This window comes from Haplochromis burtoni, unplaced genomic scaffold, assembly GCF_018398535.1.
Source record: "Haplochromis burtoni strain Fernald_Lab_line unplaced genomic scaffold, NCSU_Asbu1 Contig_77, whole genome shotgun sequence".
Taxonomy (NCBI): domain Eukaryota; kingdom Metazoa; phylum Chordata; class Actinopteri; order Cichliformes; family Cichlidae; genus Haplochromis; species Haplochromis burtoni.
This window is the reverse complement of record NW_024582438.1, coordinates 1291404-1303735: the sequence shown is the minus strand read 5'-3', so window position 1 is coordinate 1303735 and position 12332 is coordinate 1291404. Positions and strand designations below refer to the sequence as shown.

Sequence of the window (12332 nt, the reverse complement as noted above, 5' to 3'; positions counted from 1 at the left end):
GGGGCTTGCATAGAGCAGAGGGGATGATTGATTTCTAATTAACAAGCTGGTTGCCATAATGAAAGACTAGATGGTCTCTACTGGCAGCGGATCAATGGGGAGTGCTTCCTGTGACATCCAGTCTTAATCACACCAGCACAGCTTGCTAAGAATGCACTTATTGCTGAAAATTAATGCTTTCATACTCTCACCATCTCCCCTTTCTCATCCCCACCTCTTTTCTGTCTTAACTTCCACCTCAGACCTCTGCTTTCACTTGATAACAGGGATCACTCAATTACTATCGCTCTGCATGTGACAGTGACGTGCAAATAAGCTAATGTGTTGAGTCATTGACAAATGCGATGTCTGTGTTCAGACAAAGTGGAATGTGCTAAGCTGGTGCAATAGGTATCTGGTGTGTTTGCAAGCATAAGTATTTCGGTTAAATACGGTATTATGAAAGCAAGTCTAATATTCCAGTCTGCGGTAATTTAAAAGTGACAGTATGGCTCTGTTTCTGGACCTCCCTGCCCTTCCACACGGAAAGCTGGAGAGCAGTAGAGACACCGAGAACAGAACACAGGATCATGGACTAATAAACACTAATGAATGATTAAAATGACACTTTTTAAGTCAGATACAGCACAAAGGAAGGAGCTCTGCTAGGGGTGGGCTGCAAAGGGGCTTGCAGATACACAGCAAGTTCAAGCAGCTTAAAACAGCTTAGATAAAATGCTCTGCATGAATTTTGCATACAAAAGTATTACCTGAACTACCAGCTCATGTGGACTGACACTGAGATCAGCTGGTCTGCTTTTTGGGCCCTCCAAATAAAAAACACTATGCCACATTTCTGAGTCATGTCTTCTTTCCCTGTGGCTCCAAATCACCCCCAGCTAGCTACGATCCACTGAATGAGAGTCAGGAAAAGAAGTATTTCCCTGGGATTTATTCTAACTAACACGCTATTTAAGTTAAACCTATTATGATTATTCCACTGAGTGAACACATACGATGTAAAAAAATAAATGTAATCTCGAGAAGGAGCTGTGGCTTCGGGAATGCTAAAGTTGCGTTTACCGCGAGTTCACACTTTCACTTTATTATTTTTTTAAATGAAAAATACAAGGGTGAGAGAAACTGTGTCTTTTTATTGGATATTGTCAGTCTCCCTCGAGTGCAGCACGTCTGGAAGGTGAGGTCTCACTTAATCTTTAGTTTAGACCTCTATCATTCTTGATTTCAGTTCCCGGTTCTCCCTGACAGGCAAGATACAATCAAACACCTGATCCACAGGGGTGTAAGACACAGCTCAACTGGGTATTCCTTGGCAAAAAGAGACCTTCTTTTATCTTTTGAAAAAAATATGTCACTGGCTCATTGATATTCCATGTTTTACAGGCTTCTTATCTACTTGGACAGATTTTAAAGACATTCTTTTCTTAAGACTTCTTGAGTAAGTAATGACTAAAAGTGATCTTGGATTTCAGAAATGTAGCTGATGAACCACCAAAAGCAAAATAGATGTTTGTTGTTGGGGTCCACAGGAAAAAGCTCTGAGGAAGTTTCAATTTTCCTGAGTCAGAACTCACACATGGCGTAATGGAGGCTGGAGGTTTGAGGTTGCATATTTGGGAACAGCGGGGAAATGGGAAGCATTTTCAAGGACGGAATATGTGCTTTTCGATGTGCCGATCTGTAATCTGTTTCTGCCAGCCTGCTGTGTTTTTCTGGGCAGAGTGGGATAGTCGTTTGAAGGAGGCTGATGCTGAATGGGTGGGGGGGAAGGGGCCAGGGCTGGGACTAATCCGCCTGTGCCACACGGCGTGTGCCCAGCACCCAGCCAGTTGCACCAAGCCGCCTCCTCTGTAGTGGGCCCATTGGAGCGCTACAAGTCCCTCTGAATGCTATCAGCACAGACGACACACTGCCCCCCAAGCAGGGATTACAGTTTTCTCAATGAAGCTGCCAGGAGGAGGGTCTAGAGCAAAAAGAGAAGTAGAAGAAAGAGGCGGAGGTGCACAGTGCTCCATCAGCAGCCTCCTTTCTCTTAAAGGAAGAGGCCATTGGCAAAACTGACAGCAGTTGGTAAAGGATCCCAAGAGAACAACAGAAGGATTCATCACTTTTCTCATCCAGTTTTGAGCCACTTTGTACCCCTTGATGAGAATCACCAACACTGTTGTGAGGCAAAGTGGTAAGGGGGAGTTTGAATAGACACAGAGAACTCTTAATGCCACGTGTAGCCCTGTTATCTGAGACTTGAGAAGGAAATAACTTTGTAAATATATTTACAACCACATGTTAGTTGAAAGTGAACATCAAAGAGGCAGAGGAAAAGGGAAAACTGGAGTGTGCAATTATAAAATAATACAAATAATTTGAATAGACTGCAGAAGGGTGTGTCACTCATGTTTTCTATTAAAACAACTTGAGCAGTAAATACAATGCGGTTGATACTCTCCCTCCCTCAGGGTTTCGAGTATTTTGGCTATTTGAGTTGACGCTCTGTTTCTCATTATACTTTATCATAGAAACTGATACATGCAGCTGCCCCAGGAAGTATTTACACAATTGAACTTCACTTCTAAGACACGAGATAATTGCATTCGACGACAACATGTGAAAGCAAATGGCATTTGTGTTAAAAAATGAACAACAACTGTGAATAAAAAACATTCTGCACAAAGAAGTTGTGCAAGAAGTTAAATGAGAATAAATAGAAATAAAACATACAAAGAGGGTAAAATGTTTTGTCATCCAATACCAATGCCACTAAAGGCAGAACGGAATTTCAGTCAATCAATCAGTTTGACTGGTTGACGTTCAGCTGAAACAGTTGCGCTGAAAGTTTTCTCCATGTTTTTTTTCTCCACAATAGGTGCTCGATGGAAATAAAAGACTTTAATTTTCTCCTCAGCAGGGGTATGCTGGAAACCCTTTCTGCAAAAAACCCCCCAAAAACCCAAGTCTCTCACTTGAATAATTTTAAAAATGATTTAAATTTATATTCAAAAATCCCCAACGCACTTCAGAGTTTTTATGAATTCATCAGACTTTGACATTCCCTCTACATGTTACCAGATTTCTTTCCTTTACTTTTTGTCCAAAGTTCTGTGTTTCTGCAAAGGTAGTTTTCCATTCCTTGAGCATGGTTTCCAAAATGGGACTCGTACCCAAAATGGGTGTAGACAGGGGGTAAAGTGGGATTTGGTATATCGGAGAACCCCCAGATTGAGTGTAGCAGTGCAGGGAAAAGAGTACTTAAAAATAAGTCACATAATAACTTGCATTGTGAGTTACTGTAGATTTCTCTTTGTGCACAGGCTGTGATCAGCTGACCTGCTACTTTAATATTCACTGTTTTTTTGTGGATTAAAGGCTCCAACTGAATTCAGCAAGAGATGTTTTGTGAGCTCTACGGCTGATTTCCAAACCCTTGACCGTATAATGTTCGTATAAAAGGTCAAATTAGGTGAGTGAAACTAATAAACATCATCCCATTAAATATTATATATCGTTAGCTTCATAGCATAAGTGCCTAAGTCATTTTTTTGTGTTTTGTGTTTCAGACGGACAGGATGATGCAGCAGTGGTAGGGGAGTAAAGTTAGGCAAAAATCTCAATTTGACCAAAAAATGACTTAGGCACTTATGCTATGAAGCTAACGATATAATAATATTTGCTACCTTTGATGTAACCATACTGAATCACAGTAAACCTGAAACACTGTTGCAAACTAACCTGAATATCCGGCAATAAACTGCCTGGTATTTTCTTTGAATAACACAAAATTATTATACTTCAGTTTGTGATGTTTCACAAAATGGAAGAACACAACTTCAGTAACGTGTGCTGTACACATCCAATATCCGACTTAAAACCTCGAAAATGAATGAGGACATTAAATAGAAGCTTCACATTTCCTCTTTATCAAATTTCACGTGTTGAGCAGTTACTTCTGAAAGCAAGCTCTCTCCCATCTCTCCACTCCTGTCTTACATCTTTCTCCATTTCTGACACTGTCACATTTTCATCTCCCCGGAAAGTACAACAGCTGCTGTTTTAGCTGGCAAAAACGTTGCCCAGAAAGTTTGTGTGTTTGGTGATATTTAGAGCTGCTCGAAAATTACATGACATTTAATAAAAAAAAAAGAAAAAGAAAAAAAAGCTGTACTCCATTTATGCTTGTTCCTCTTCTGTGGAGCTAGCTAGTTTCTTAAGTATCTAACTTTCCTCACATCTGCACCATGAACACAGGGATGAGATGAAAGAAAGGATGCGTTGAAGTTGTTAGGAGGCTGTGGGATGTCACTTTTGTCTTATTACTGAGTAAATATCTCCAAGACATAAAAAAAACCCCTAATTTGACAGTAACCAGTTTATCAGAGCTACAGGTTTATCAACTGAAGGTGCTGGAGCATCCGCTTTAAATCTTAGATGTAGGTCTAGCATGCTAGTTTGGGTGGCTTGGATGCTTGGAAGACATTTTGCTCTTTATTTACTGCTTAAGAATCAAACATTGAACATGTTTGATTCTTCCTCTGTGCTGTGCTGTCAGAACCCACAAACCCTCTTGCTAAACAGATCTATGGAACAAAATTTGGCATGTTACTCAGTGCACAAACTTTTCTACTCCACATGAACTAGGAAAAATAAAGAAGACAGCATATCCGAAAAGGACTAGTATGCCAGCATTTTAAAAGAATCAACAATGACTTAAATACATAAGACACCAAAAACTTCCAGATGAAATCAGAGCAAACACATGCAGAGAATTGTGAGCTGAAGCGACACGCTTTGTGTCAAAGCAAACATAAGAAATCAAGTTTACAAGTAACATGGATAAATAAACTTTTTGTGCAAATAATGTCTTTTGTACTTTTTTCTTTTCCTTTGTCCTAATTCTTACATTAAGAATAATGACAAATTAGACATGCCTGAATGCGTAAGCAAATAGCAATCGTGTTCACAAAGTACAGCCATTGTCTTCCCACACTGTGGCTTCCATTAGCTTTGTTTACTGTTAAATCCTGAGAAAGTCACCACCAAGAATGCTGCTAAAGTGCATCAAAGGTGGAAAAGCTCATAATGTCACTATAATTGATGTGGTTTCCATTGGCTGCAAAATGTGTGCCAGGAGTGGAACATGCTGGTATTTGTGCTTTCTAAAACAGAAACCCACACACTTCAGAAACAGACACATGGGAAATGCACTATTTGAGGACACGTTGGGACAACGGGAGTCTAGTTTCTGCACATCACATCTCGTATTATCAACATACAGACACTCCAAATCAGCCCCCCCTCTGCCTCCCAACAGACAAACATGCACTCTAGCATCCTGAAAATCCTTACAGCCACTCATCTGCCCACTCGTGAAAGTTAATGAAAACACAACTCACATGTGCTTGTTAGGAGCTTTCTTGTTTTGGCTGGAAAATGAATCTGTTGAGGAAATTGAAAATAAAAGATGTAGCAGCTCTGTGCCGCTTGGCCAGATAAGACTGGCACAGGCGCGCACCTCTGCCTGGCAGGGATCCACTCACTGCCTTCAATTTTAGTTTTTCTACCACACCTGGCACCACGCTGGCATCATTCTGGCACCAGCCAGGCAACGGCTAACAATGTAACTGCTATCTAAGGAGATTTTCTGTGCTCTGATGCAGTAAATCAATTTTCCAGAAATGTAGCTTATAGGTGGCATCTGCACCATCTCAACTATCACGGCTTGAATTTCTCTGCTGCAGCCTTTCATTGACTCTTTATGAGAAAAAAGAAAACAAAGGCGGCAACAGAGAAGTGTGTTTGTCGCTGCAAGTTTATTATTATTTCTGCAATGTCATGTGTTTGTACAGTATGTTATAATAGCTTAAGAACATTAATAAGGAAATATATTGGCATAGCAATTTAGCACATGACAGCAGGAAAATACTAACTTATGTTGCGATGTCATTTTGTAACACCGCCACAGAGAATTGTAATAGCCCGCTGATCAGGACATTTGTGTTTAGCCAGCGGAACATCTGACCTGTCTCTATGTCATGATGGATCACCCACCAAGAGCTGAGTGCTGTGCACACAGCCAGGCGTGCATGTGTGACAAAGGGAAGATTCCCAATGAATATCCATTCTCATTTCTCGCCCATCTGCTCCTTGATATAAAGGAAACTGGCATAACTCAGAAAGCACAATGGTTTTTAAATGGTTCATCATTCAGTGTCCACAAAGACAGAACACCCAAACACACCCAAAAAAGCCCATACAAACAGTAATACACTTGACACACTTCTCTCTACCCACTGAAGTGACCTATTCAAACACAGCAGCAGGAGGCAGAGAGGCTGAAGGGCCGGGAAGCTAATGAATGCACGGGTTTGGACCACTTGAAAGTGCTTGTGCTGTCCGCATGTTGCTTTTTGCTCACAAGAGAGCCCTATTAAACCATTAGCCCCTCGCCCCTCACTTCTTTCCCCAGTCTTGCTCACGTTTACGCTGTTCCCAAAACTGCATAAAATCTAGGACAGTCTTTAAATGGTTTGCTGACCAAGGTTTCTTCAAGTTTTCTTAGTCTTGTGAAGTGATACATACAAAATATTACATGTAAGGGGAACAGAAATGTAAGGTGGACAGAAAAAAAAAGTTCTAATCTAATCTTCCCAGGAACAGAACTCTAAACAATGCAGCACTGACAAGAAGTGGTCAGAGGTCAGAAAGCAGACACTTAACAGTCCTCAGAGGTTAAGTACTGCAGAAGGTGCTGATGACATCCAAGCGGCTGCCATAGTCACAGCAGATTGATGTCATTTGGCCATTCAATCTGAAGCCGGCGCGTGCCTGTTTGGATAGTCTAAAGATGGGCCCTATGTTTGCAAGACATCTTTCTGGGGGTTTACTAGCATAATGTGATGTAGGCAAGATAATATTTGCTTTTCTACAACCCTTCTGGGGCCTTGTTCTTGTGACCTTCAATTCAACATGTTGTTCTACAGACATCAGTCAACAGCACACTTGCAGAAAAACTCCCCCAACCATGACGAGTAATCAACTTTGCAGATAGATAATGGCCTCTTTTACTTTGCGAGGCACAATGAGCTGTTTCTGGCGACTGACAGGAGAGCGGACAGAGCAATTCACTAAGCCTAATCTCATAGGTTATCGTGGCATGAGCTGATGGCATTTTGTGAGGATGAATTTATCGCCAAACTCCCACTAAGAATGTCATTTAGTGGCAACGTCCAAATCTCCTTGAAATGTTGATTGTTTCTCTGGCTTTTTCAATCATTTGCACATGGAAAAGGTCCACGGACTAAACCATAGACAGATTAGGAAAGGCTGTTTCAGCATCTACTGACAACTCCTTCTCTAAGCAGCCGTCTTGTTTTGCCCCTTCCTCCTCCTGAGCGACACTGAAAAAGACCATTGTATGGGCTGTTTGGAACCTGCATGGTTGCATGAGTGGCTCAGTGCTTCACAATGACATCAAGAACTGTGCATATAAAAGCAAGCTCTAGACAACTCACTCACACTTTTAAGTGGCACAAACAAAACGCAGATGTCCATACGAACAGTCGTGGTACGATAAACATGACTGTGGGGGTTTTTTCCAAGAGTGTACGGCCATTAACACAAACAAATTGGTGCAAACACCTTGACATGAAAAAGACCCCAATCAATCTCACTGGCCCCATTTCTACCTATATACCTCCATTTGTCTGGCTGTTCTCTGCTGACTTTCAGAGGACACCACACAGCCCTTCTGTCCCCTCGCCAATCTGTGCTTTCTAATGAAGACCCAAACGCTCCACGATCCGGTGAAATGATGTCCCTTCAGCCCCGGATTTAAATCTAATGCTCTGTTTAGATCAAATCTGCCTGTTCCTTTTCTTCTCTCTGCTGTGTCACCGTGTTTTCTTAATGTTATTGTTCATCTGTGAAGACGAACACGCAAGATTTCCACAGCAGGGTGACGAGAAATGACAGAAATGCAAAACAGCTTTCTCTGATTAACTGTGTTTAGAAACCGTGCTCTGGGTTTTGTATTCTGATGTTGCTTCTTATAAACATGTGGTTGCTGTATAGAGACCGTCGCTGACTCCCAGAGCAGTGTTAAAAGAGGCCAGGCGGCAAATGAAAAAAATGTTTTAACATCATTGAAATAAAGAGAGCTGCTTCCCGAGTGTATCAAAAGTAGTTCAAAAGGGTCATTTGGTTATTTAGAGGACAGCCTTAAATCCCAGTGTGACCTCACTTTTTTTTTCTTTTTTGCTTCTGTCTATTTATTAAAAGATAAGGCTCTACGTAGGCAGTATGTGCACACTTGGCTTCCATTTGTCTGGAATAAGAAGCGACCCTAGAGTCTGAATGTGAGCAAACAAATCTCAACAGACCTTTTCATTTCTCCCCTTTTGTTTCCAAGCAGTTCAGAAAGTCCCCACAGTGCTGTATTTCTGTTTTGTCCACAATGACCCCGCCAGTACACCCACCCTCTCAAACATTTTTCAGCCTCTCTTGGTCATTTCATTCTGATAGCTAAACACCGTAATCTTGTCTACACATTCAAAAGTACACTGCCCACACATGGGCTTATCACTCAAAAGCAACAGAGAAGCAAGAGGCAGTGAGGTCAGGTTGGAAACTCAATTACTGTGCGGCCACACTGAATCTTCCTCTTGCTCTGCACCAAACGCTGAGTTAGATTTCTGAGACACTCACCTCCTGTCTCTTTTATAAAAGATCATCTATCTCTTTCCTTTTCTGTAACTTTACCTCCATCCACTAACCTCTACCTCTTCTCCTTCACGGTCTTTCTTCAGTTTTCTTTTCTACAGCTTCTTCAACAAGCATACAGCCAGAACCTCGAATACTTTCCACCCCCATTTCGTTCAATAGTTATATCACACATTGCTTTAGAAGATTAAACCAAAATCTAATGCAAAACTAAGGTTCAAAAAGCACAGAAAAACAGGGGAAAAATATAAACCACTTAAATACACAAGCTTATTCCCAGAAAACACTTTGTCTGCTCTATCATATAACGAGAGGATGTCATTTTTTGTCTTTTTCTATCACTCCACATTTAGCAGGGCATGCAGATAGATGCCCGTCCTCAGTCTCACTGCTGTGTATGTGTAGCCCCTCAAAATCCACTCAATTCCTACCACGATGAGCCTGGCAATGGCTGTGGTAAGAACATGCAAGGCTGGCTGTAACCATCAAGGTTTGAAAAGATGAGAGAGGTGGAAAAGAGACGAGACTGGGATTGCTCACGATTGCACAACTATGCACACAGCCAGCAGCATTTCACTTGCTCGCTTGCCATTTTTCCCTTCCATCCCCAAGCAAACTCAGTCAAAACCCTGGAAATGTAACAATGACCTGCTGCCATGTGCCAAAACATGGGACAGAGGCGGGGCGGGGGGGGGAGAAAAAGTGAGCAGCTTGGAACCCTGTCATTTTTCTGTGCAAGCCCTGCTGCTGGTATCTTATCGGCTCAATCCTCTCATCGTCATTTAAATCTCCCCCTACTCCATCCGATCCCAGTCTTGGCCCTATTTAAATCTCTCCCTCCTCCCAGTCCACCACATTTCTAATGCTAATTATCTAAACCTCTCTGTGCGCGCTTTCCCTCCCATCCACCAGCTAGTTATTCAAATCTCTCCCCACCCACTCTCCCTACAAGCCCGGCCCCAGTTAAAGGTGCTTGACTGAAGGGCTGATCCGGGCTGTTATTTTTCCGACATAGAATAATACTGCTTCATCCTTTCCTGATCTGTTTTCCTGCCCTTTTTTTCCTTTCTTCATACAGTTACACAAACTCTGAATTGAGAGTTAAGATAACTGGATTCCGTCGTCAACAATAATGTATTAAATTAAATCAAATACATCAGCAAGGTGCACACAATGCATGTATATTTAGGAAACCGTATATGGTGGACACATTAAAATGTGCATACATCAATTCTCTGTTAAGATGATAGCTGCGTGGGAATGTAACCTTAGTCGGTCTGTGGTGGCCTGTTAGGGTCACCGTCCCCAGTGTTAAGTAAGGCGAGAGCGAACGAGCAGAGTTTGGGGAGGTCAGAGGGGATCTGCTTTCCAGGACCAGGTGCCGGCACAACAGTGTGGGAAAGGGGACACAAGTATCTGTCTCCTCTTCCAGTCGAAGCACGATTCACTGATTTCCTAATCTTTTCTCCCTATCAGTCAGAGCATCTCTTTCTGTGGTGCTCCGTTTTGTCCATTCGCACTCGCAGCCTTCACACTCTCTCTCACTCTCATTCAGTTGGAGGGATCTCGCCGTTAGTCCTGTGGAGAAGCCACCTACACATGGAGCATCGGGATCAGAGGAGTCCCACTCAGCATCACTATTTATTACAGTTACATAAATGCTGGTTTCCAACAACAGCCACCTCACAGAACCTGTTAACTCCCATGTGCACACGCAACAGCCGCACGAAACACCTGCACGAAAAGGAATTAACTGCACCCGCAGTGTGCAAAATTCTTGTTCGATAAGTTCGTTGTATGTCTTACTGCAAAGTGCATATTATGCATATTGCATTTTTGTAGAAATGAATCATCAAAAAGAGATTTTTTTAAAAATACACAATTTTATCAATTCAAAGCATTTCTATTTTACTGATTCCTTACTGACATCAACATTGCTGAAACAAACACATCCCATTCTCTTTTCCATGCAGAATTTTTTTAAAAAGTGGACACCTTAGGGGGTGTGCTCACCTTGATACTCCTGTCCAGGGGTGTAGGTGGTGGGGTTGCCTGTAATTTGGAGGGTGAGAAGCACCTCTCCCCCACCTTCTGCTATCCCGGCTCCCTCCAGCTCACCGTGGTGGGTGCACAGGAAGAAGAAGGGGTTGAAACGGGGGTAGAAGCTTGCAGGGGGAGCCCCGAAATCCATGTTGCTGCTCCCCAGGACGAGGGCAAGCAGGGCACAGCCTAAAGCACCCCCAAGAGAGGCCCGCGCCATGGCCATCTGCCCTCACACCACGCGAGGGGCTGAGGGAGTGAAGGTGGGTGAAGTGGCAAGGAGAGTGATGGCTGGGAGCAAGGGAGGCGCGGGTAGAGCTCCAGAGGACAGGTTTGGAGTCCAGAGATGAGTCGAAAGTCCAAAAGTGTGTGGGTGAGAGTGTGCACGTCTTGTGTGTGCTTGTATGTGCAGTATTTCTGTGTCTGAGTGTGTGGGCTTGGTCGTCAGGAAAACTGCTCTTCTTTTTCCTCTCCCTGTCCTACCTCCACTCTCGGGGAGTTCAGAGCTTCGCCTGTGCTGTCCTGCTCCGGCGTTTAAATACCTCACCCCCTCCCTCTGTTTCCCTCTCTCCTCCCACCCTCCCTCCCTCCCTTCCTCTCTCTGTCTCTCGTTCGCTCCAACACCAGCTCCACGCGTGCTGTATGCGCTCTACAAGACGGCCTCCCTCCTCTCTCTCATCCAGCTCTTCTCTCCTCCCTCTTCTCCGCCAGTCTATCACTCTGAATTTTTCCTTAATCTCGTTCTCCCCCTCTCTTATCTCCTCCTTTTTACCTCTCACTAAACCATTCTGTTACTCCATATTGCACTCTTGTATCCCTCTCTGGAGACCTTGGCGGCCTTATCTCTATGCATCTGTTAGTTTCTTCATCCCTGAGCAGCCCTCTGACAGATCCCTTTCACTCTTCTCTTCCTTTGTCTTTTTGCCCATCCACCAGACTGTCTCCTCCTCTCCCACCCACTATCACACCTCCTTTCTCCCTCCCTATTAAGCTCTCTTCACCTCCCTCTCCTTCCCTTTCTCTCTTTCTGCTGTTCTCCCACTTTGCCCCTCGATCTCCCTCTCCTTCTTCTTTCAAACCTCTACCTCTCCGTCTCTTCTCTCATCTTTAGAAGTGCTCGGCATTTGTTTTTCTTCTTCTCCTCTGTCGCTTTTTTTTCATGGGTTTTCCATGAGAATCTCCTTTTCCACAAGATTCTCCAACTTTTTTCCCCTGTCAGACTAGCCCGCACCACCGTTCCACTCTGCATTACCCCACCACCAGCTGATGGATAAGTATTCGTCCAGCACATGCATATCTTCCCTTTTCACCTGCGAGTAAATACAAAGAACCTGTATTTCAGCCATGCGACTCTCTTTCTCTGCCCATCTCTCTCTTGCTCTGTGTGTAAGTGATACACTTTGCACCCCCCACCACCCAACAAGCATTCCTTCTTCAGACCTTGTGGAGACAAAAACATTTTCCAGATACATGACAAACACAGAAAAATTGTCTCAGTGGCTGCACAGTTCCTTTCATGGCACACGGCCAAAGACAAAACAGACACATGAAATAAATTATTATGATAAAGGGGTTGGGGG

General features: G+C 43.2%; 1 protein-coding gene across 4 annotated transcripts in view; it reads right to left on the bottom strand.

Annotated features, from left to right (window-relative positions):
- The window catches only part of reln (reelin), a 97511-nt gene extending 86211 nt beyond the window's left edge, over positions 1 to 11300 (bottom strand). For all 4 annotated transcript variants that reach the window (XM_014335772.2, XM_014335774.2, XM_014335773.2 and 1 more), the window contains exon 1: positions 10726 to 11300. In XM_014335772.2, the coding sequence (XP_014191258.1) occupies positions 10726 to 10978 (253 nt within the window). In that variant the 5' untranslated portion in view covers positions 10979 to 11300. The remainder of the gene's footprint in view (positions 1 to 10725) is intronic.
- Between the last annotated feature and the right edge of the window lie 1032 nt (positions 11301 to 12332).